Genomic DNA, 26,077 nt, shown 5'->3' with positions numbered 1-26,077 from the left:
AGAAGGGGAGAGCTGGACCAGGGTCAGCTCAGATGAGACCATACACACAGGACACACACTGGGCAGGCACCATAACCTCTACACTGCCAGGAGGATCACAGTGTTCCTGCACTACTGTTACTGCACTCGGCACTGATTTACTATCCCAGGGGCTTTCCATTCTAATGTCAATTTACAATAGGAGGGGCCCCTGGACTGGAGGTAGCTATCTTTCTATGGACTGGAGATAGTAGTTTCTCTGTAGAGGGGCCCCTGGAGATGGAAGTCTCCCTATGGAGGGACCCTGGACTGGAGGTAGCAGTCTCTCTATGTAGGTTCTCCATAGACAGACTGCTACCTCTAGTCCATGGGCCCCTTCATAAAGACATTGCCACCTTCAGTCCAGGGACACTTTCATTAAGAGATTGCCACCTCCAGTCCAGGGGCCCTTGCATGGGGACACTGCCACGTTCAGTCCAGGGGCCCATTCAGAAACAGATTGCCATGTTAACCACTAACAACCAACCACTGAGTTGTAATGATGTGCAGCAACCTCTAGCAACCAATCAGTAAACAGAAGTAATCTGCTGTTACCTCTAGCAACCAGTTAGCAATAATGATGCGCAGTAACTTTTAGCAACCAATCAGTGAGTGGTAAGGGTGTGCAATAACCTCTAGCAACCAATCAGTGAGTGGTAAGGATGTGCAGTAACCTCTAGCAACCAGTGGGCAATAATGATGTGCAGTAACCTCTAGCAAACAATCAGTGAGCTGTAAGGTTGTGCAGGAACCTCTAGCAACCAGTGGGCAATAATGATGTGCAGTAACCTCTAGCAACCAATCAGTGAGCTGTAAGGTTGTGCAGGAACCTCTAGCAACCAGTGTGTGGTAACGTTGTGCAGTAACCTCTAGCAAACAATCAGTGAGCTGTAAGGTTGTGCAGGAACCTCTAGCAACCAGTGTGTGGTAACGTTTTGCAGTAACCTCTAGCAACCAATCAGTGAGCGGTTATGATATGCTGTAACCTCTGGTAACCAGTTACAATCGCTGCCTGATCTGCTGCAGCAAATTGATATTGAGTCTAGCTGCTATTTATTGTATGTTTCAGACCAGGTGGAGAGTGAAATTGCAAGGGGATGGGGGGCGCCAAGAAAATGTTTGCCCAGGGTCCAATCAATATTAAAGACGACCCTGCTCCCAGGGACACTAAAATGTCAGAATGCAAACACTGCAGCCAGATGCACCCGTGACCAAGGGGCCTTAAAGTGACTTAGAAGACACAGCCTGCAAGCTGGAGACGCATCTTATGAAACTAAAGTCTGGTGTGCTCAGTGGGTTAGCCATGTACACTAGAGCATTTATAAAGGAGCCTGCACAACAGAATCATGTGACAAGAGACTGTACTACAATTAGGAATCCTTATGAGAAGCTTGCTGTTCACTAGTCTTTACTTCCTGTCTTAGGGTGACAATGCTGCTCCTCAATAGTACAGTATGGCGAACATTGTCACTCAGGGACAGGTAGTATATTACTGGCAGGATTAAGGGGAAAATATTAAAGAAAAAAGGCATGAAAAAAATAAAACTAATGCAGCAATCACATGTAGTGGTAAGCCACAATATATATTACATAATTGGTTTTGGATTGAGATGTGTTTTAAGCATATATGATGTGTTTTCTGGATAATTTCTGCTGTTCAATGAATAATATTAGTTATTAGAGTTGCCCTTTAATGTTGTACATAGCATAGAGGTGGCCAGCAGCAATAAGCCAGTTGTGTTTTTTTGTTTTTTTTGTGAAAGTGTGAAAATAAAACTTTCTGTGAGCAATATCTCCACACTTCCTCTCATCCGTATTTATAGAAAAGAGTGGACATTAGACCTGGTATCTGTGATAAGATCTTGGTGTAATGTCCATAACTTTTGTATTCCCAGAGCATTGAGAATTGTATTCCTTCCACAGGAAACCTGGTACTGGCAGGGGGATGTCACAGCTGATGATGTTCTTATGAGTGGAGTAAAGTGCTCAGGCACAGAGATGTCACTATCACACTGCAGAAATGATGGGCCCCATCTCAACTGCCCCAAAGGAGGAGGACGATTCGCTGCCGGAGTGTCTTGTGCAGAGAGTGAGTTCTTTATACCCCATACTAAGGTTTATTACAATATTCAGAGCTGTTTATACCAAAAGGAGAATTGTCAAGAGTCTCTCCTCACTTTCTGCCCCTCACTGTCACTTACACGCTTTTCCCACAACCTGCAGGAGCTGGGGAAACACTAATGAGAAGGCAGAGATTAGTGACACCTAAAGATGATACAGCTTTTCAAAATAACAAAGTTTCAATAAGAAAAAGTACATATTTATTTCCATAAATATAAAAATGTTTTGAATTCAACTTACAGTTATTGTATAAATGTGGTCCATGGCTATCAGATGTATTGTTGGTGTTTCTGTAATCAAATATTTTCAATCAGACAGACTTTATCGGTGATCATGTGTGTATTATCGTAAACTATACATAATTACTAAGAACAATTTTGATTACATCTTCTATGTTTATCTCAACAAAAACATTACAATCACTATATGTCCTCTTTAAAATTTTACATAATATACAATAATTAAAGCAGATTCGAATTTGTCTGTTTAGTTATTTAAAAAGTGTTTGAGATAAGCGGAACCTCCCCTCTACTGGGTAGACATTAGCTTTTATCTTTGCTTGGTAGGCATTGGCTTTTATAAAGGAATACATACAGTATCTCACGGAAGTGAATACACCTTTCACATTTTGGTAAATATTTAATTATATCTTTTCATGTGACAACACTGAAGAAATGACACTTTGCTACAATGTAAAGTAGTGAGTGTACAGCTTGTGTAACAGTGTAAATTTGCTGTCCCCTCAAAATAAGTCAACACACAGCCATTAATGTCTAAACTGCTGGCAACAACAGTGAGTCCACCCCTAAGTGAAAATGCCCAAATTGGGCCCAAAGTGTCAATATTTTGTGTGGCCACCATTATTTTCCAGCACTGCTTTAACCCTCTTGGGCATGGAGTTCACCAGAGCTTCACAGGATACCACTGGAGTCCTCTTCCACTCCTCCATGATAACATCACGGGCTGGTGGATGTTAGAGACCTTGCTCTCCTTCACCTTCCATTTGAGGATTCCCCACAGATGCTCAATAGGGTTTAGGTCTGGAGACATGCTTGGCCAGTCCATCACCTTTACCCTCAGCTTCTTTAGCAAGGCAGTGGTCATCTTGGAGGTGTGTTTGGGGTCGTTATCATGTTGGAATACTGTCCTGCGGCCCAGTCTCCAAAGAGAGGGGATCATGCTCTGCTTCAGTATGTCACAGTACATGTTGGCATTCATGGTCCCCTCAATGAACTGTAACTCCCCAGTGCCAACAGCACTCATGCAGCCCCAGACCATGATACTGCCACCACCATGCTTGACTGTAGGCAAGACACACTTGTCTTTGTACACCTCACCTCACACACTAACACCATCTGAATCAAAAAAGTTTATCTTGGTCTCATCAGACCACAGGACATGGTTCCAGTAATCCATATCCTTAGTCTGCTTGTCTTCAGCAAACTCTTTGCAGGCTTTCTTGTGCATCATCTTTAGAAGAGGCTTCCTTCTGGGACAACAGTCATGCAGACCAATTTGATGCAGTGTGCTGCATATGGTCTGAGCACTGACAGGCTGACCCCCAACCCCTTCAACCTCTGCAGCAATGCTGGTAGTAGTTATACGTCTATTTCCTAAAGACAATCTCTGGATATGATGCTGAGCACGTGCACTCAATTCCTTTGGTCGACCATGCCAAGGCCTGTTCTGAGTTGAATCTGTCCTGTTAAACCACTGCATGGTCTTGGCCACCATGCTGCAGCTCAGTTTCAGGGTCTTGGCAATCTTCTTATAGCCTAGGCCAGGGGTCTGCAACTTTTAAGACATAAAGAGCCACTTGGACCCGTTTCCGAAGGGAAAAAAAAAGACTGGGAGCCGCAAAACCATTGCAACATTTAAAACAAATCCGACACTGCATATATTGTTTCTTACCTTAATGCTATATACAGGATCGTGCAGTTAGCTTCATCCCCCATATAGAAATTCATCCCCCATAGTAATTCATCCCCCATATAGTAATTCATCCCCCATAGTAATTCATCCCCCATATAGTAATTCATCCCCCCTATAGTAATTCATCCCCCATAGTAATTCATCCCCCATATAGTAATTCATCCTCCATATAGTAATTCATCCTCCATAGTAATTCATCCCCCATAGTAATTCATCCCCCATATAGTAATTCATCCTCCATAGTAATTCATCCCCCATAGTAATTAATCCTCCATATAATAATTCATCCCCCATATAGTAATTCATCCCCCATAGTAATTCATCCTCCATAGTAATTCATCCCCCATAGTAATTAATCCTCCATATAATAATTCATCCCCCATAGTAATTCATCCCCCCTATAGTAATTAATTCCCCATATTGTCTCAATTCACTTACCTTTGCTCCGCGCGTTCCTCTCGCTGTGTTCCCGCGCTGTGTTCCGGTCTTCAGGGCGGACTGTGAGAGGAGTTCGTCACGCTGCCCCGCCTACATCCTGGCTGCCCCGCCTACATCCTGACAGCTAATGTTCCACGCTCCGCGGGCCGGATTAAAAGAGTCCTGACTTTTGAGGCGGCCGCCCGAGAGGAGGGAGGGGAGCGGGCGCCCGGCACACAGAAGAGCCGCATGTGGCTTGCGATCCGCGGCTTGCCGACCACTGAAACCCTATTGCCTGTCACCTGGTGGGCAGTGTGCTCCGGAGCCGTAGCAAAGATGAAAAAGAGCCACATGCGGCTCTGGAGCCGCGGGTTGCCGACACCCGGCCTAGGCCATCTTTATGTAGAGCAATGATTCTTTTTTTCAGATCCTCAGAGAGTTTTTTGCCATGAGGTGCCATGTTGAACTCCCAGTGACCAGTATGACAGAGTGAGAGCGATAACACCAAATTTAACACACCTGCTCCCCATTCACACCTGAGACCTTGTAACACTAATGAGTCACATGACACCAGGGAGGGAAAATGGCTAATTGGGCTCAATTTGGACATTTTCACTTAGGGGTGTACTCACTTTTGTTACCAGAGATTTAGACATCAATGGCTGTGTGTTGAGTTATTTAGGGGGGACAGCAAATTTAAACTGTTATACAAGCTGTACACTCACTACATTACATTGTAGCAAAGTGTAATTTCTTCAGTGTTGTCACATGAAAAGATATAATAAAATATTTACAAAAATGTGAGGGGTGTACTCACTTCCGTGAGACACTGTACATTCATAAATCTGAAAACCCCTGTGATATTGCTATCATAATTATTCATTTAATTGTAAAAACTTATCTGAGCTGCCCCAGAGTACCACTCACTCTAGGGACTTGACTAGATTGCCTTAATGGTGAATTAAGCTGAGGTCCCTTCTCACATTGTGGTTATATGTCACTGTTTCTTCGAATTAAAGGAGCCTTGGCACCAATAATGTGTACCTAACTGTCTTTCTCCCTGGCAGCTGCCTCTGATCTTGTCCTCAATGCTCCTCTGGTTGAGCAGACCACATACTTGGAGGATAGACCCATGTTTATGCTTCAGTGTGCTCATGAAGAGCGCTGTCTCGCCTCCTCAGCTGATCACATCAGTTATACGACTGGATACCGCCGTCTTCTACGTTTCAGCTCCCAGATACATAACACTGGACAAGCTGACTTTCGACCTAAGAATGGGCGCCATGCCTGGGTATGGCACGAATGTCACCGGTAAGTCATTAACCAAAGCCCACAATAATACTAATGCACTGTGTTAATTGAGGGAGTATCTGAAATAAAAGTGGCTTTTGTATTAGAATCCCTGATCATTTTTATGGAGACCATACATATAGGGATCCGTCATTTATTGTTACAAGTATGACCACCATTAGAGTGATAGCAGAAAAAGCTTTAAAGTATTGTAATCACAACCTCACTTGTTATACTCTACCATCTTTTAAAGTACCCTTTATCACCTTCCCCCCATGCAACTAATTGCCAAGTTAGTTTTAAAAATCCCTAATCCAATGTCTCTTTTGTATACCCAAAACTGTGGTCACATGACACTTAAGGTGCTGAGTCCACTCTCTTCTGGACTGCAAAGTGGAAGGGTCCTTCTTTGATTGCCCTTGTTGCACATTGGCTGTTCATTGGGAGGGTCCTCACAGGTTCCAAAAGACTACAGTGGTGTGATGTTGTTATGATGAGGGGACCAGTCATCAGCTTGCACAGACTGCACATTGCTGGATCACTGGTCTCCGCTGCAAATAGATGCACCAGTGATGGACATTTGAAGGCAGAATAGTTGGGAGGAAGGGCGTTAACTTTGCCCAGAGATGGGCTTTAAAGTGAACCTGCATAGGTAAAGCACAGGTTCACTTTATCGTAACCTATCCTGATAGGTTTTCATTAAAGTGTGAATTGGATGCCCTAAAATCGGCATTGTAAAGATGGCCTTTATGGTCACATACCTTGTAGGGCTATTTATATTAGAGCATCTAGGAGCTAACAAGTCATGTACCTATGAGTGCTACCAAATGTACGTGTACATCTGCCTCAGGGTTGTTGTGTTAAGTTTAAATGGTTCTATACAGGTTTGTTTTTGTTGTTATTTGGATGTCTAACATGAATGGTCGAGAACTTGGCAAGGAGCAGTCCGCTCAGGTGACTAAATATAAGACGATGTTTACAGCTTTTCCCCCTCTCCTTCTGCATGCCTTGGCACACGTCAGGCATTCACTTACATAAATCCAAAGACTTCTCTACAGTCCTACTCAAAAATGAGCAATTATACTTCAGAGTATTTTCACATCCAAAACCAGGTGGAGGGGGGGCATGCTGAACTGATGGCTTTTATCTTTAGCATATGCTTCAGGCATGGAAATGTTTTCTTGACAGTAGCCAACCCCCAGCACACAGATTAGGTTATGTCCTCAACTTGTATGCCTCCTTGTAGTTCTGGTGGCACACTTTAAAAGGAAACTATATCATTTTATAAGCTATACTTTGGAAAGAGATCAGATCAAATACGTTTATTAATTTATATCAAAACCTTGATTTTATAGGAAACCACTAAAGGGTATATCAGGACATAAATTAAAATAAAAACACATGCAGTACATCTCTGCAATACAGGCACATTTCCCCACGTTTTATCCCTCTTAAAAGACTCTGCAATTACAGAATATTATCTGTTGATCTGCCAAAAATGCACTCAATTCTTAAGCCTTGTTGTGGACTGACAACATACAGAATTCTTTTGGACTGAGTGGTGTCATCCCTGCCCAGTTGTCTTTTGACAAACTACTTAAACCCTCCCACTCTCATCTCTGCAACATAAAGACTAATTATTCTGTAGTCCCAAGATGATATCTAAGAGGGCTACTTAGTCTCATAATAACCCATGAAATGTCCAGGGAACACAGAGGACAGCTCTGAATTCCTAACAAATTCACAAGTATTTTTTTTATTGTACAGATATAACAAAACACTTACCATACACTTACAAAAGACCAAAAGGGAGCAAATGGAAGTTCATTTTTGGGGTTTACTTACATTTTACCTTTACAGGGCAGTTGAACATGCCAGCACAACATGGCCAATTTCAAGAAGAAGCATTGGCTGGGCTCGTATATGGCGACATTCTCTTTGGGAAAATGTTGATGTACAATGTCTATGGAGAGAATGGATGGGAAGACAGGAGAAATCAGTATTCAGTCACTGTTTTGCAGTAACCATAGACACATTATTTGAATATCAAAGATACAGAGGATATAGTCTACTCCAAACGGTGTAGATAGTATAACTGAAGTGAACGCTGTAGTAAAAGTGGATGGTGCTGCCATTCAAAATCTCCACAAGCACAGAGCATCACCAGCTCATTACATAAAGAATTTGCAAAACAAATTAGCTGCAAAGTATCCAGTATCCAAAAAGTGCAGCCATTTTTTTTAGTCATTTTAAAAATAACAGCAGTGAAATTTTGGAGCATAGAACAACCTCATCAGGCAGACTGCGCGATGAAGAGGCTGTTATGTACTCCGAAATGTTGCTATTTTTACTTTTGTGATTAATAAATGGCTCTAAACTGAGCTAGTGCTGTGCTGTGACCTCTATATTTGTACATTAATTTCTATATTCCTTTGGCATTTATGACTATTCTCTTTGAAAAGCTCCCATGCCTGCACTAGAATAATGGAATATTATTTCAATTTGATTATTTTGCAGTTTTACTTTTAAAAGTGTTAATGTTGCTTAAAAGATGAAGTTATATTTTAAAATGAACTTTATTGCATATCAATCTGGGGCTAAAAGTCTCTCTGGCATCTCTCCCTTCTTCCTTCCTGCTGTCATGAAGCCAGCAGTTGCTCGCCATTAATGTTATTTACTGCTGATCAAATTTAGATTTTCTAGGCTAAAAGTAGAACTAATAAACACATGGGAGTGAAAACAAGCAGCAAATATAGCACAGAACCGTTGCCAGTCCGAGAAGCCCAGGACACCGCACCTCTTAATTATACATGCCAGGGACAGAGTGCCAGGCTAGAGTCGAGGAATGTAGAGCGAGAATAAAGACATGCCTGTTTCTTGGCATTTGGACCAGGAACTAGGTGGGGTGGCTACATAACTTTGGTTAAATCAGAGTGAAGCCACTGCCCCAGAAGCTGCGGGAGTTGGGGGTTGGAGTCTTTGTGATCAGGACTGGAGAACATGGTGGGGCACATATCTAGGGATAGGGAGACATATACAAGATATTGGTTGGAGGGGAAATGGGTTCAGCTGGGGATCTTGTGCAGCTATGTGCAGGTGTTAGTGCTGGAAGGTATCTAGCATTTGATAAGAATCTTAGCAATATATTATTATCTTACAAGCTTGTTTGATCCTGACAGCAAGAAAGGCAAGAATTAATGACGGCTCCCCCCAAAACATAAACTTTGCTTAAATTTCCTGTATCTATAACCCTTTACCTGGGCCTCCTTTTTGTTTTCACATGTACAGGTTATGAGTACGATGGTCTATCAGTTTTGACTACGAAAGCCTTTCACCCAGCACTGGACTTGTAAATACTATTTCTGTAAAAGGAACACAGCCGTTGAGACCTGGGCCATATAAAGTAGATGCTGTTAGCAGACCTGTGGTTCTTGGGGGCCACAGCTGTAGCCCTAATTGAAGAATACTTGATTCTTGCCCCTCTCATTGCTCCAACAGAGCCATCATCATGATATGATTAGTTCTTAGCTTGAAAAATGTTTTTTCTTCACAAGTTTGGTAAGTTGCATTTAGAACTAGGAACTATTAAACATTTTAGCTATTAATTCAAGCTGGTAGTGTTAATTAAAGCCATTTTTGTGATTTAAAAAAAGCACAACTGCTAAATTGTCCTGACTGACGTTTTGCGCAGTTTATTCTTTTAAATATGTTTACATAAAATGTGTATATATACACATACTCAGTGGCCTGAAAACTAGAAACCCTGTCTATTCAGCAGAGGTGAGCCCCCTCTTCCCATTTGCATATATGCAGCTCTATATATAGACACATGCATCAGCAACTCTTTTCACACATACTTTGCATATAAACATATTAGTGGGAATGGCTTAATGTTTACTTTTGCCCTTAAAAAGGCAAGCTCATCAGGTACAGGAAAGTGAGTTTTGAGCTCCGGGTCATAGAATTATCCGAATCTCAGAGGCATAGAGTTGGGAAGATTTGTGAATTTTGTCGCACAGCAAGGCAATGGAGACAAAAACAATGCAATGGATTTCAAATTCATTCATAATTTCCCATTCAGCTATGATCTTATGGTAACTTTGGCTCATTGCTTCTGTTTTTGCTGCCTCGGTCTGCAACAAAATTGATCATCCAATTGGGATAAAAGCCATGGTGAAGGAATGAGGGAGATATTAGTTGACGTGGGTCTGGGAAGAGATTTTCCAGTCCACAATACAACCTATACCATACAGTGCACTAGTAGCAATATTAAAACATAAAATGTGTTGCACTCTTGATGAGTGCATGGTATGTACAAACAAGCAGGGTAAACCTTCTAAAATATACAGTTGCAAGAAAAAGTATGTGAACCCCTTGGGATTGCGTGGAGTTTTGCATGAATTGGGCATAAAATGTGCTCTGAACGTCATCTAAGTCACAACAATAGAAGAACACAGTCTGCTGAACATAATACTACACAAACATTAGATGTTGCCATGGTTTAATTGCACATAACATGTAAACATTCACAGTGCAGGGAGAAAAAGTATGTGAAGCTTTGGACTTAATAACTGGTTGACCCTCCTTTGGCAGCAATAACCTCAACCAAACATTTCCTGTAGTTGCAGATCAGACCTGCACAACGATCTGGAGTAATTTTGGACCACTCCTCTTCACAAAACTGTTTTGGTGTAGCAATATTCTTGGGATGTCTGGTGTGAATCGCTCTCTTAAGGTCATGCCACAGCATTTCAATCGGGTTGAGGTCAGGACTCTGACTGGGCCACTCCAGAAGGCGTATTATGTGCTGTTGCAGCCATTGTTTTGTTGAATTACTTGTATGCTTTGGGTCATTGTCCTGTTGCATCACCCATCCTCTGCGGAGCTTCAGTTGGCGGACAGATGGTCATACGTTTTCCTGCAAAATGTCTTGATAAACTCTGGAATTCATTTTCCCATCAATGACAACAATCCGTCCAGGCCCTGAGGCAGCAAAGCAGCCCCAAACCATGATGCTCCCTCCGCCATGTTTTACAGTGGGGATGAGGTTTTGATGTTGGTGTGCTGTGCCTTTTTTTCTCCACACATAGTGTTGTGTGTTCTTCCCAAACAACTCAATCTTGGTTTCATCTGTCCACAGTATATTTTGCCAGTAGTGCTGTGGAACATCCAGGTGCTCTTTTGCAAACTTCAAACGTGCTGCAATATTCTTTTTGGACAGCAATGGCTTCCTCCGTGGTGTCCTCCCATGTACTCCATTCTTGTTTAATGTTTTCCTTATTGTAGATGTGTCAACAAAAATGTTAGCATGTGCCAGAGATTTCTGTAGGTCTTTAGCTGACACTCTGGGATTCTTCTTTACCTCATGCAGCATTCTGCGCTGTGCTCTTGCAGTCCTTTTTACAGGACGACCACGCCTAGGGAGAGTAACAACAGTGGTAAACTTTCTCCATTTGTAGACAGTCTGTCTTACCGTGGACACATGAACATCAAGGCTTTTGGAGATACTTCTGTAACCCTTTCCAGCTTCATGCAAGTCAATAATTCTTGATTGTAGGTCTTCTGAGAGCTCTTTTCTGCAAAGCATGGTTCACATCAGACAGTGCTTCTTGAAACCAGTAAACCCAAAACAGGTGTGTGTTTTTTAAGGGCAGGACAGTTGTCAGCAACACATCCAATATCATCACACTGTTTGGAGTCAAGGTTGGCTCACTCCTGGCTCCAATTAGCTCTGGGAGAAGTCATTAAGCTAGGGCCTCACATACTTTTTCCTCCCTGCACTGTGAATGTTTACATGTTATGTGCAATTAAACCATGGAACATCTAATGTTTGTGTAGTATTATGTTCAGCAGACTGTGTTCTTCTATTGTTGTGACTTAGATGACGTTCAAAGCACATTTTATGCCCAATTCATGCAAAACTCCACGTAATCCCAAGGGGTTCACATACTTTTTCTTGCAACTGTATACCTTGGGCTGTGATTGGAAAAATATCAGCTGGTCTGATTGCAACACCATTGAGTCCATAAAGCATTTTTTCTTTTAACTTGCACTAACAATACATTAATGTTTCATTATAAGGATAAGCTTAACCCCTAGTTCAAACGGTCCAAGCTAGTTTGGATAAATCTTTGGGATAAACTTGAAAGCAGATGCTTTCTATGGGCCATTGTAAGATGCACTGATGTCTGTGTAGTCAGTATTAAAGTGGACATAAAGGCAAATCCTAACTAACTCTAAACCTACTCTGGGCCACATTCTAAGCCTAATCTATCTAGCCCTGTAAAGAAAAAATGACTATACTTACCCGTTTTGCAGCCACTTTGCTCCAGTCCCAGGCTGAGCTGTCAGCGGCGACCTCAGTGTGTAGGAGTGTGCAGGAAAGGCAGCCGACAATGGGAGCCCCATGGCAACTCTATAGGTGGCATCACTTCCAAGCCATTGTTGGCTATCTCCTGCACACAGAGGACGCTGCTGGAGACCGGACCGGAGCGGCTGCAGAACAGGCAAGTATAGCAATTTTTTTTCTTTGCAGGACTAGATAGATTAGGCTTAGAATGTGACTGAGAGTAGGTTTAGAGGTAGTTAGGATTTGCTTATACTTCCACTTAAACACTGGGATAGTTGAGGATGTCTGCAGAGTTACTGACCTGATGCATGGCTGTTGTTAGGCCCCATGTACACGGGACACTTCTGAATGATGGAAACTGACTGTTGGAATACGTAGGTTAAAAACGCCTGTTTAGTCACGTTTGCATAACGCGTTAATGCGCGTTTGCGTTTAGAAGCGTTTTTTAAAGATAAGCACAGGAGAACCTCCCAAATGCCCAGAATGCACTGAAAAGTGGTAAATTATTAACTATTTCAGATTGTTTCAGAGAAATACAGAGTAGAAGCAGAGACAGCAGTATGTGTTGAAATTACCTTAGGTGTGAGTTGCTCATTAACATTTCTTTTGTTTCCAAGGGTGGGAAAGGTGTCTGGTGGAGTGAGTCATTAAGGTCACCTGGCAGGGGGTCTTCATGAGGAATTTGAGGTGTGAATGGTCATTAACATATCTTTTGTTTCCAAGGGTGGGAGAGGTCTGAGGTGTGAATTGGTCATTACAATGTGTGACAAGCTTGGTAGGAACATCCTGTTTTCAATGGTTCGTCCATCTGAGTACCTTGAAAATGCTTTGCATGCATTTTTCATGATGAAAATAGGCTCCAGACAGCATCGGGAACTGGAAGAGTTAAAAAAACATTTCAAACTCAAACGTTTATAAACGCGATTTGCCGCATTTACATGCATTTTGTGTTTGAAATGCTGATAAAATCGACTGCTGAACGCAAGCTTTCTGCATTCAAAAAAAGACTGTAAACTCAAATGCCTGTAAAACGACTGTAAACGAAGATGTGTACATGGACACATAGGAAAACATTAGGGAGAGTTCAGGGGCTGCTGAAAAAAGACTGAACAGCTCGTAAATGTGAGTTTATCAGCTACAGTGTACAACAAAGATAGTCCAACGTGATAATGACTATGTTGGAGATAGAAGTGATGTTGTATTAAAGTAATTGTCTTCCAGTAGATAGCAGCCTGTGCAGAAGTTTGTAGCTCCTTGGTGGCTGAAAATGTTTGGATTTCTCATATTGGTGTCTGTATTTGTTGTATGTTGTGTGTTTGTCATGGAGCTACACATCACTGCGGGCCCCACTCTGACTGCATCCCTTTAATACAGGACATATTAAAGGTGCACTCCCTATCCTCAGGCTCAGGGTACAGACATTTGAGAGTTTTGTAGGATTTATAGGCAATACCTGTGATTTAGCTGTTGAATGACTGTAATTATTTTTCCTTGAAGTGGAATAATGCAGTCTGATCATAATGCACCTATCCAACTGGTGCACACTCCCGCATGAGCAACAGCTTAGCTGATATTTTATTCTTTATAAAATGTCTTTGTTAAACCACAACTATTTGCTCACTGAAGAAGCATTATAATTTCTCAGTGAAATCTACACAGTAAGGAAGGCCCTAAACAAAAATAGTGTCTGATAAAAAAAAAAAAGACGCCTATTCACACCATACGAGCAGAAAAACTGATGGAAACACACAGATTCCTTTACAGAGACCTCAATTTTCATGCGCACTGTAGTGAGTTTTATACACGTTGCAGATTCCTGTGCAGAAAAAAATCTGCATGTGATACTAGTGTTGTGGTGTGAACAGGGCACATAGAGAACAATAGATTTCCTTGGGGCATTGCAGAACACATTCAGAAAAACTGACATCTCTGCACCATGGTGTGAACAAACCCACTGCATGTCCTATGGGATCTGGGGTTTTTTGATGACAGGGACTAAGATAGAGTGACACCAGAGGCTCAGGAGACAGAGCAGGGATCAGAATGCCTGCATGGTTTGAAATGGTGTGATTGAGGTGCAGAATCTAAGGAGCACCTGTATTCACCAGAGCACCCTGCAAAGGATGATGCAATTTGCTGCAGGACAGCACCCAGGTTGCGGTCCTCAAAACCCACATATGCAAGCTACAGCTGACCACATACTACAAAGACTAGAAGTCACTGGGATCAGGGCTGTGGATAAGGGGGTACCACCAGTCCTCCTGTAGAGGGCCCAGACTAGCAGGGGGGCCCAGGCAGCTGGGTGAATTGGATGTGGGTAGGGAGGGTGATCAGCACGGTGGGGGTCAATTACTGGAACCGATACTCTGTCTGCAGAAGCTGAAAGCTGGCTTCTTCTCCTTCCCACCAGCTTTCAGCTGCTGCAGAGAGGGTCACCCAGAGGATAGGTTCCAGTAATTGCCCCCTCCCCAATGCACTCATCTCCCTCCCTGTGCACCATACATTTCCCCCTGCTGCCCAGGCCCACCCTGTGTGCCCCCACCCCTACAGTACTGCTGGCATCCCTCTTCTCCTTTCCACCAGCAGCTGCAAGCACACAATAGTATTTTTTTGGACGGAGAGTGTGAAAGGGATCGGTAAATATGTCACATTTACCAGCCCCTTCCTTTCCTGAATGATCACAATGAGTGATTTGTATCGATCCCTCACTGTGTTCATTCATAACTGAAGTATAGTAAACTGAGTTTTTCTTGATGGGGGGACCTGTCTGGTTGGCTTTATGGGGCCCCGTAGTTTCTAACAGCAGCCCTGACTGGGATGCACTAGCGCAGGAGTAAAAGAACTTAATAGAAGGGGCCATAAGAGAGATATTCCTCTTAGCCAACTCGATATTGTCCCAAGACTGAAAAATTAGTGCCTTTTCCTGATGCAGGTCAGCAATTTTTTTGTGCCTAACAGCAGATTGCCGATGTTAGTTCTGGGCTTGCATCCTCTATACCATGGCAGTTTCTGAAGTTGAACATGTGAAAAAATCATGTAAAAAACACTGCAATGGGTTAGAACTATGATTATGCAACGTAAAACCCGATAACTTGACCTATTTATACAATATGATAGCTATTGGATAATGTATGTGTAATTCGAATGCATGCATTGAGCCACAAGAGATGAATTGGTGGTTAGGACAAACAGTTCAGACAAAGTCTGCGTTCTCCATAGATTTATACAAAGTCCTTGGTAAATAAAATGGTAAGATTCATTGTCCTACCACGACGCAGTTTTTCATGCTATCCCTATCTGTAGCTGAGCCTCCTTTCTGGCCTGTATAGTTTTCTTGCTTGTTAGTGGGAGGAAAACTCAAGCAGAGAAATGTCTCTTTTTTGCTTTATCAGCTTACGTAACTCAATGGTCATAATACTGACTGCAGTAAATTATCATTGTGACTTCCAAATAAATTTATAGCTTTAGAACAGTTCATGCCAAGGCAGTTTGGGCATTTTTGTATAGTTTTAAAACAAGTTGATGTAAGCTAGAAATCCAGGAAGGTTTGTGGCTTGCTTTGGACTACATACAATTGCTTCCATTCTGTGGATAATATTAATTGCCTGCGGATAATACTGATTAGTAGCGCACACATTTGAATATGGGAAAAAGAACATGCTCTCTGCTTTTTATTCACGTGGCACCAAGCTTCATCTTTTCCATATTGTAAGGCGCTGTCTTTTATCTGTGACTTATTATTGAGTACAGTTCTTCAGAGTGAGAGCTGAACTGAAGCCAAGTAGAAATCAGCAACCATTTAAATCTACTGCCTCCAGCTTACAAGGCTAGAAAAATTCCATGCTGTACAATGTGGTTTGCTGCAAGGCCAATGGGGAATACATCCAATATAATGCTAGGGAATGTTCCTCTCCCCAACGTGGAAAAGTGGTAGATCATGGGAGAACAAAACTGAGGGACAAATGTGAAAACCTGGCACTCTGAGAGGAATTTATGGGAGAGTAAGGAAATTTTCAGAATGATGATGGTACAGTAAAAAAAAAAAGCAATGGTCAGCAATTATTAGTGAGTCCCAAATATACTGCGAGAGTAAAGTTAGAGATGGAAAGCAGAAATGTTCCATCCTATGACTCAGGAGAAAAAAAAATCTATGATGTAATCCGTAGGTAGATTATATAACCATTACATCATTATCAGCAGGGGCGTATTTACCACAAGGCAAACAAGGCACCTGTCTAGGGTGGCATTTTTCAGGGGGGCAGCACCTCCACCCAGAAGAAGGGATGAAAAAGGGACATGAATGCCATGGGAACCAGGTGCGATTCGAGAGAGACTGCAAGCTGCTTGTCGGTGTATGTAGAGCCTAACTTCTGTTCCCGGGGATGTCCGGAGTCGTGAAGATGAGTGTTTTTTTCTCTATCGCTGGGGGAAGGGGGGTTGGAAGGCTTTTCTAGGTGGGAGGCAGGGGTGTTGTTGGTCAATATCAGGCTCTCTCTGCTGGAGGGGGAAGGGGGTGAGGGGTGTTGGTCGGTGTCTGTGGGAGCAGACGATTTTTGTGTTGCCTAGGGCAGCGCAATACCTAAATACACTACTGATTATCAGTTAAGGGTCCACTCCACCCTAAAGTATATTTCAGTTATAGGATAGTCCTTGGGGCTTACACATCCACTACCTTCCTTATTCTCCTGGGGACTTCAGTGGTGCAATGGTTACCATAGTTCTTGGGTATGTTCTGACTCACCTTGAGAGTCTCTCCTTCTAAAATAGGAGTATCCATCTCTTTCAGTAAGTTGTCCATTGTATAATATGAATCTCAAAGGGAGGGAACTTATTGCTTTAGCAAGCATGTAGGCCTGAAAACACAAGAACAGAGATTTTACACCTGAAGTCCCTGAGAGATATAAAGCTGGCCATTCATCAGGAAAATGTCTTTTGAAAATTTTAACCACTTGCCCTCCAGGATTACACCTCTTCATGACCAGGCCATTTTTTGCTATACGGCACTGCGCTACTTTAACTGACAATTGCACGGTCATGCAACACTGTACACAAATGAAATTTATATTTTTTTTCACACAAATAGAGCTTTCTTTTGGTGGTATTTGATTACTTTTTTTTATTATTTGTGCTATAAACGAAAAGAGACCGAAAATTTAAAAAAAAAAAAAAATTTTTTTTCTTTTGGCTATAAAACATATCCCATAAATTTTCAAAAATGAAATTTCTTTATACATTTAGGCAAAAATGTATTCTACCACGTCTTTGGTAAAAAAAAAAAAAAAAGAAAAAAGTATATTAATTGGTTTGCGTGAAAATTATACAGTCTACAATTGACGGTATATAAACTGGAATTTTATAGCAGGACTATGATAGTACGGCAGGCATTCTGACACTGACATGACCAGTGACACTAATATAGTGGTCAGTGGTAATAAAATACACTGATACTGTACTAATGACACTGGGCAGGAAGGGGTTAACATCTTGGGCAAGCAAAAAGTTAACTGTGTACCTAACTATATGTGATGTGTGCAATATGTGCTGGTTTACTAGGGGATGTGACAGTTTGGGGTTTATTTACTAAAGCTGGAGAGTCCAAAATCAGACTCCGTTCTGCATAGAAACCAATCAGCTTCTAACCTCAGCTTGTTCAATGAAGCTTTGGCAATGAAACCTGGAAGCTGATTGTTTTCTATGCAGAAGTGAGTCTGATTTTGCACTCTCCAGCTTTAGTAAATAAACCCCTTTTTGTCTCTCTGCTTTGCTGAGAGACAAAAACCAGCACATCCCCGCTGTCAGTAGAGAGATCTGTGTTGTTTACTAACACAGACTAACACAGATGGTCGGTGGGTCCCGGCTGTGAATCACTGTCTGGAACCTGCTTATCGGCGTGTCAGGGAGCCAATGACAGCGCGGTTAGGCGAGCGCATGCGCTCCCTACCCACATAAGTAAAATCACATATATATATACACATTTTGCACAGCTGGCCTGCACTATAGCAGTAAAGCTACAGTGCGCAGTCAGCAAGCGATTAATATTGTAATGAAACCTGTTTATTATGTCTGTGATTCCATTTAAATAAAAGGTCTGGGTGAAATTATGAAGGGCTTCTGAACAAAATTAGTTGATAGCAAGAACAAATGTTCATAGAAACATCATTTGTCAGAACAGTCTAATGAAAATTTAATCTGGCCAGCTTTAGAAGCCATTTGGTGATTTAACTCTCCAGCATCTACCATAAAACTGCTTTACCGCTTTTGGGTACACTTATCCTTTGTTGGCTTATAAAACTTAGAAGGCAACTGGTATAACAAACACTCAGGAAACCATAAAAGACAATCCTTTACTCCCCTACGGCCTGAGAAATCACAAGACATTTCCCAGCCGCCTCAGCACTTGGCAACTAGAGGCATGGGGGGAGTTAAGGGAATGGACCCTATGTAAAGCTCTAAAGGGTGCGTGCTACTCTCTAACAGCCATTACTTGTGAGATGCAACATTGTGTTTCCATATGTACTGCATTAGTGCACAAGAATTTTTTTTGGTAATGTGTTTTAACATATTTTCTACAAGAAAGATCCAGTTTTTATGGGATCCTGATGTGTTTGTGTTACCAGTAAAGTTTTTTCAGATGCTCAGGGTGATTGAAATTAGCACTTTTGAGGTAAACTGCTAAAAGTAAATCTAAGACAGATAAGCAGGCTATTAACAAATAGACAATGTATCATACATTGTGTGATGTAAAATCACTGTTGCATCTCACAAATAACTACTGTGAGCACTCCCCTCTTCTCCCAGTGCCTCCGGCCCTCAAAAGAGCAGATACCACAACTAACTTTTTATAGTTGCACAGGGTCCAAATATCCCAAGATCCAAAACACTGTGCAGAGTGGCAGTGAGGTGCCCTTATTATTAAGCCACTGTCCTTGCGTGGAATGATCTACTCAACAGTAACAATATAGTTCTGGTCATGTGAGGAAATCAGAGCAGCAGCACAGGCGTGTGTGATGAGATAGGCAAGCAATGTACCAATGCAAGGATAAAGTGATTGATGACTTCAGAGTCCAGCTATGCGGGCCATAGATGGGATGAAAAACGGCTGAAAATCGGCTGAAGAAAAAAAATTGGCCGATTTTCGGATCGTTAGTGCGGTAATTGGTCAGCCATTTTTAGTGATTTTTGCCCTTTTCGATTATTGGTCCTGCTGGAAAATAATCGGACAAATTTGTCGTGCTGCCGATTTTCACGGCAATGATGGACAAATCTGCCGATCTTTTTCCGATTTTAAAAAATGCGCATGAGCAGTGACATGAAAGAAGAAAGAAAAGAAGAAAAGGAAAAAAATAGAATATGAATGAGAAGAAGAAATAGAATATGAATAAAAAGAAGAAATAGAATATAAAGAAGAAGAAATAGAATATGAATAAGAAGTAAAAAAAAAAGAATTTCAGTCCGATATTATATTTGACATTTAAAAGTATAGCAACATTGTATCTATTTGTATTCGAATAGAAACATCTGTATCCGAAATGGATACAAATAGATACAATGTTGCAACTTTTTCTTCTTCATATTCTATTTCTTCTTCTTCAGCATATTCTACTTCTTCTTCATATTCTATATAATTGCCGGCCGTAGATGGGCCGAAAATCAGCCGACATTTTTTTACCAATGGTGGTAACGTCGGCTGATTGAATGGCCGATTTTTTGTTTTTTTAAAAAAAAAACAGCCGGTTTTCTACCCGTCTATGGCCTGCATAAGTACATACAGCTGAGATCAGAGTAGTAGACCAGCGAATTTAATCCAATATTTGGTGTCCAGTTATTAAACCAGATTGATCTTTATTAATGTACTGTGCCACAGGGCTAGAAGTTTCATAGTTGTCGCCCAATTTCGCTAATCAATTGTGATCTGAAACGTCTTAAAGGACATCAGAGCCCTTATTGGGTTTAGGAGTTTGCTGGTTTATGAACAGAGATTCCTTGGAATGTGGTTGTCAGGATAAAATGTACTGAATGCATTGGCAATAAATATTGGGCAGCTAACTTACTATATGATCTAAATCAGTGTTTCTCAACCTTAAAATAATCTAAATGTTACTTATCAGTAGGAAATCAATCAGAAGCCCTCCTTCACATCAGAGATCCCCCCTCCATCTCATTAGAGCAGGGGTAGGCAACTTTGAAGAGGTAGAGATCTACCTGAACAACATGGGAGAAGACAAAGATTACTGGGCACAGTGTTGCACAGTTTCGCCTGAATCCTCACACCTGATTTAAACCTCTAATTGCTGTACTATCCTGTCACAGTTGCATGCATTGCATGGCAATCATGGGCTTAAATCAGGTGGTGAGGAGACAAAATATCACCTCCTTATCACCTGTCGAACACATTCGGATTATTTTCCAGAGGAGCAGCAGTGCCTGCTGCTCTTGTGAATGAGCCCTTTGTTGCATTCAGCAGAGGCATCCTTAGGGCTCAATTACACGAAAAGTTGGGGGGTGGTAAACTCCTACGGTTGAGTTGTGCTTTTAATTTTACTACGTTTGATTACTGTTAGTTTTTAAAATTGGAAGTTTATATTCCAATATTTTTATTGAAATGGTAGAAAAGATAACAAATATAATATTTAAACCGCCATCATATCTTAAAAATGATATGCTTAGTCATGATATAAAAACATTAGTTTGTTAGGAAGTGAGAATACCCTCTGCCGATAAACAAACTACAGCATTAGATTATTGTTAGATAAACAGTCATATACAAAGTAATAATGATACTCATCAATTAAAAATAAGAAACAGTGAACCGGACCACTGGTGAACAGGAATATAACAAACCCAATCAGAATCAATATCAGTGATATATCAAAATTACATTGTTAACAACACAGTGATAAATTACAAGGGAGGGGGGGGAGAAGGGAGGGGAAGCACACGGAATGCAAGATAAAGGGAAAAAAGAAGACCACTGTTCACCTACCTGAGACTAAAATCAAAGTCAGATCCATGTATTGTCGTGAAAACCACTTGAAACAGTCAAGGGTATATTAAAAAGTACCCAGCCGAAGAAAGACAGAGGGAAAAGTAAAGATTAGGGAGTAGAACAAGAAAAAAGGAGGGTCAGCCTAGGACTCATTAAGGGACTGATATATAGTGCCTTGAAAAAGTATTCATACCCCTTGAAACTTTCCACATTTTGTCATGTTACAACCAAAAACACATTTTTTTTTATTGGGATTTTATGTGCTAGATCAACACAAAGTGGCACATAATTGTGAAGTGGAAGGAAAATGATAAATGGTTTTTAAAGTTTTTTACAAATAAATATCTGAAAAGTGTGGCGTGCTTTTGTATTCAGCCCCGAGTCAATACCATTTGAAATACTAGTATTTCAAGGGGTATGAATACTTTTTCAAGGCACTGTATATCGGATCCATGAATCCCATGTTTTATCAAACTTTTTAGTGTTAGTATGAAGGATACAGGTGTGCCTGTCATTAACCATAAGCCGGTTAAGTGTATTCTTAACATAATCAAAAGGAATCACTGACTGTTTCCATTATCTGACAATAGTGATTCTTGCTGCTAAAAGCATATATAGTGAAGGAAATAAGTATTTGATCCCCTGCTGATTTTGAATGTTTGCCCACTCACAAAGAAATGATCAGTCTAAAAATCGAATGGTAGGTGTATTGTAACACTGAGAGACAGAATACCAACACAAAATTCAAAAGAAATGCATGTCTAACAAATTATGCACTGATTTGCATGTTCACGAGGGAAATAGGTATTTGATCCCTTTCACAAAACATGACTTGGTGGCAAATCCCTTGTTGGCAATCACAGAGGTCAGACATTTCCTGTACTTGGCCACCAGGTTTGCATACATCTCAGGAGGGATTTTGGCCCACTCCTCTTGGCAGATCCTCTCCAAGTCATTAACGTTTGGTGGCTGACGTTTGGCAACTCGAACTTTCAGCTCCCTCCACAGATTTTCAATCAGATTAAGGTCTGGAGACTGGCTATGCCACTCCAGAACCTTAATGTGTTTCTTCTTGAGCCACTCCTTTGTTGCCTTGGCCATGTGTTTTGGGTCATTGTCATGCTGGAATAGCCATCCACGACCCATTTTCAATGCCCTGGCTGAGGGAATAATTTCTCATCCACAATTAGACATTACATTGCCCCGTCCATCGTTCCTTTGATGCGGTGCAGTTGTCCTGTCCCCTTAGCAGAAAAACACCCCCAAAACAGAATGTTTCCATCACCATGTTTGACAGTTGGGGTGGTGTTCTTGGGGTCATAAGCAGCATTCCTCTTCCTCCAAACACGGCGAGTTAAGTTGATGCCAAAGAGCTCGATTTTGGTCTCATCTGACCACAACACTTTCAACCAGTCCTCCTCTGCATCATTCAGATGTTCATTGGAAAACTTCTGACGGGCATGGACATGTGCTTTCTTGAGCAGAGGGACCTTGCGAACACTGCAGGATTCCAATCCTTGTCGGCGTTGTGTGTTACCAATTGTTTTCTTGGTGACTGTGGTCCCAGCTGCCTGGAGATCATTGACAATATCCTCACCTGTAGTTCTGGGATGATTCCTTACTGTTCTCATAATCAATGACACTCCACGAGGTGAGATCTTGCATGGTACACCAGACCTAAGGAGACTGACAGTTGTTTTGTGTTTCTTCCATTTGCGAATAATTGCACCAACTGCTGTCACCTTCTCACCAAGCTGCTTGGCGATAGTTTGGTAGCCCAGTCCAGCCTTGTGTAGATCTACAATCTTGTCCCTGACATCCTTGGACAGCTCTTTGGTCTTTGCCGTGGTGGAGAGTTTGGAATCTGATTGTTTGATTGCTCCTGTGGATAGGTGTCTTTTATACAGGTAACAAAATGAGATTAGCAGCACTCCCTTTAAGAGACTGCTTCTAATTGCAGCTTGATACCTGTATGAAAGAAACCTGGTAGCCAGAAATCCTGCTGAATGATAGGGGATCAAATACTTATTTCCCTCATGAACATGCAAATCAGTGCTTAATTTGTTAGACATTCATTTCTTTTGAATTTTGTGTTTCTATTCTCTCAGTGTTACAATACACCTACCATTCCATTTTTAGACTGATCATTTCTTTGTGAGTGGGCAAACATTCAAAATCAGCAGGGGATCAAATACTTATTTCCTTCACTGTAGGTTATTAGTTTATTTGACTTTCTGGGAACTTCATCAGGAAATTTGTGAAAAAGGGCTGTCTCCGGGGAGCTGCGAATATTTACTCCCGTCAATGAGTAGATAAAATTGAACACCTGAATCCAAAATCTGGTCACTATAGGGCATTGCCACCAAATGTGATGCATAGTTCCCATCTGACCACAATGGCGAAAGCAAGTGGGCGACACGGATAGGTGCATTTTAGCAACCCGAGTAGGGACCAAATCCCAACGTAACAGAGTTTTATAATGAAAGCTCAAATGTTGTATGTGCAAGAGGTCCATATAGTTGTTTAAGTTTAGATCATACAAAAGATAAAATTTGGTTTTACCTAAAAATCTCAGTAGGGGGCATCTCTAGTTTGTCTTTAAAATGTTGTAAAGAGTATATCCAGTCAGCAATAAGATAGTCACCAATAAGTCTCCTATCCTTAATAACCCTTTATTAATCCACCATTGAAATGAAGTGGGTACCAGTCCATATATAAACTCCGGATTACAAAAAATAGGAGCCAATGGAGTATGCGGAGATGATAAAAAATTTACGATGGCATGCTCTGTCCCAGAGTATGATAAGGTGGGACATAGTATAGGAAACGATTAGGGAGCCATAGCAAGGAATCAACAGCGAAGGGATGACAAGTAAGCTCCTCGACAGAAACTCAAAGGGGTGTAGGCCCCCTGGCAGTGGTATAGGCCAATTGTGCAATTTGTGCAGCTTGGAGATAGGCTTGTAGATTAGGGAGGCTAATCCCACCTTGTGACTTCGAGGCATGTAATGTCACTTTGTTCATCTGAGGTTTTCTATTACCCCAGACAAAGCAAAGAACTTTGGCTTATAAATGTTGCAAGTCACCTCTCGGGACTGCTATTGGCAAGGTTCTAAAGTAGTAAGGTAACCTGGGTAAAAATTTAATTTTAATAGAGTTGATTCTGCCAAACCAAGATAATGAGTAATCCGCCCAACGGCGAAGATCATCTCCCAAGTTTTTTAAAAAGTTGAGGGTATTTGGCTCAGGTAGAGAGTCTCGATGGAAGATGTTACTTGAATCCCCAAATATGGTAAGGAACAGTGAGCCCATTGAAAGCTGTAAGTATTCCGAAGGATCTGCACCATAGAAGAGGGTAAGGAGATGTTGTTTTTTTTGAGTATTCAGGAAGAGTCCAGAGATTTGGGAAAATTGGCGTAAAAGAGATAGCAAATTAGGAAGAGTGACTTGAGAGGCAGTGAAATACATGAGAACGTTATCAACAAATAGGGCACATTTGTGTTCCTGATGCCCACAACAGATACCATGGATGTTAGGGTGAGAGCAAATCGCCATAGCTAAAGGTTCAATTGCCAGTATGAAAAGTAATTAAGAGTGGGCAGCCCTGTCTCATACCGCGTTGGAGGGGGAACAGTGAGTATCTATGTCCTCTAATAGAAACTTGTGCCGAGGGGTTGCTATATAACGTGTTCAGTAAAGAAAGAAATGTAGGAGCAAACTTAAAGGCCTTTAGTGTACTAAATAAATATTCCCAAATTAAGCTATCAAAGGCCTTACGGAGGTCCAATTAAATAAACAGTAGTTCCCTAGAAAGAGCATTCCACTTAGTACGTACAGCCGAGATCAGAGTAATAGACCAGCAAATCTGATCCAATATTTGGTGTCCAGTTATGAAACCAGATTGATCTTTATTAATGTACTGTGCTGGAAAGGAATTAAGGAACAGGGCTAGACGTTTTATAAGAATTTTCAAATCACAGTTGATTAGCAAAATTGGGCGATAATTAAGGACATCAGTAGAGTCATTATTGGGTTTAGGAGTAATGCTAATATTTGCCTTATTCTCATCTAAAGGAACTACACCACCGTCTCTCAAAGAATTAAAATAAAGGGCCATATGAGGGATAAGTTGTTCAGAGAATGTTTTGTAATAGTTATTAGGGAGATCATCAGAGCCTGGCCATTTATGTAAAGATAGCGTCTTAATGGCCTTTTGGATCTCCTTGCAAGTAAAAGGCTGTTCCATAAGTTCCTTATGGGCTTCTGCAAGAGACAGAAGGAGTCCATAAACTGTCTTGAAATAAATAGGAAGCAACATCCTGAGGTTGACTATATAGCTTAACATAAAAATTATGAAATATGTGAAGGATCTTTTGCAGATATTGGGAAATATGACCTCCCCCCGAAAGCCAAATCTTTGGAACAGCCAAGTGAGAATGTTTAGGAGTGAGTTTATGTGCTAACAGGGAGCCTGGTCTGTCACACCAAGAAAAAAAACCTATGGTTTGTCCGACGCAGTTGTTTTTCTGCTTTTGTGGTGAGACAAATGTTAAGTTCCAAGTGAACTTGTTCCAATTTACTTAACAGATCAGGAGTTGGGGTATTTTTATGTTGGATAAAATCGGAAGTTTGTTTGCACAGTTTTGTAGATTCACATTCATTTGCACAAAGATTGATTAGTTGGGATTAGTTTTTCACAACACTGGGGTTTGGTTTCAACCTCTCTCTCTCTATATATGTATTTGCAGCACTGAGATTTTGGTTGCACATTCCTTCCAATGTTGGGAATATGGCATAAAATCCAGTATAATTTTTTTTCATTTCACATTTTTTTTTTACTTCTCATTATAGGAGAATAGATTACTGCTATAGTTAGCATTGGGGGTTGGGTAGAACTCCTTCACTTATTTAATTTGCAGTACTGTACATGTGGTCACACAACTTAGGTAATTTTAAAGATACAC

General features: G+C 41.2%; 1 protein-coding gene across 2 annotated transcripts in view; it reads left to right on the top strand.

Moving 5' to 3' along the window:
• Positions 1 to 26,077, top strand: part of LOXL2 (lysyl oxidase like 2) — a 143,469-nt gene that overhangs the window by 97,317 nt on the left and 20,075 nt on the right. For both annotated transcript variants that reach the window (XM_089692477.1, XM_089692478.1), the window contains 2 exons: positions 1,942 to 2,107; positions 5,556 to 5,799. In XM_089692477.1, coding sequence (XP_089548603.1) covers positions 1,942 to 2,107; positions 5,556 to 5,799 — 410 coding nt within the window. The remainder of the gene's footprint in view (positions 1 to 1,941; positions 2,108 to 5,555; positions 5,800 to 26,077) is intronic.

Source organism: Staurois parvus, unplaced genomic scaffold (genome assembly GCF_062004578.1).
Source record: "Staurois parvus isolate SC_StPar_1 unplaced genomic scaffold, SC_StPar_1.0 ptg000586l, whole genome shotgun sequence".
In the NCBI taxonomy this organism is placed as follows: domain Eukaryota; kingdom Metazoa; phylum Chordata; class Amphibia; order Anura; family Ranidae; genus Staurois; species Staurois parvus.
This window is presented reverse-complemented; position numbering and strand designations above follow the sequence as displayed.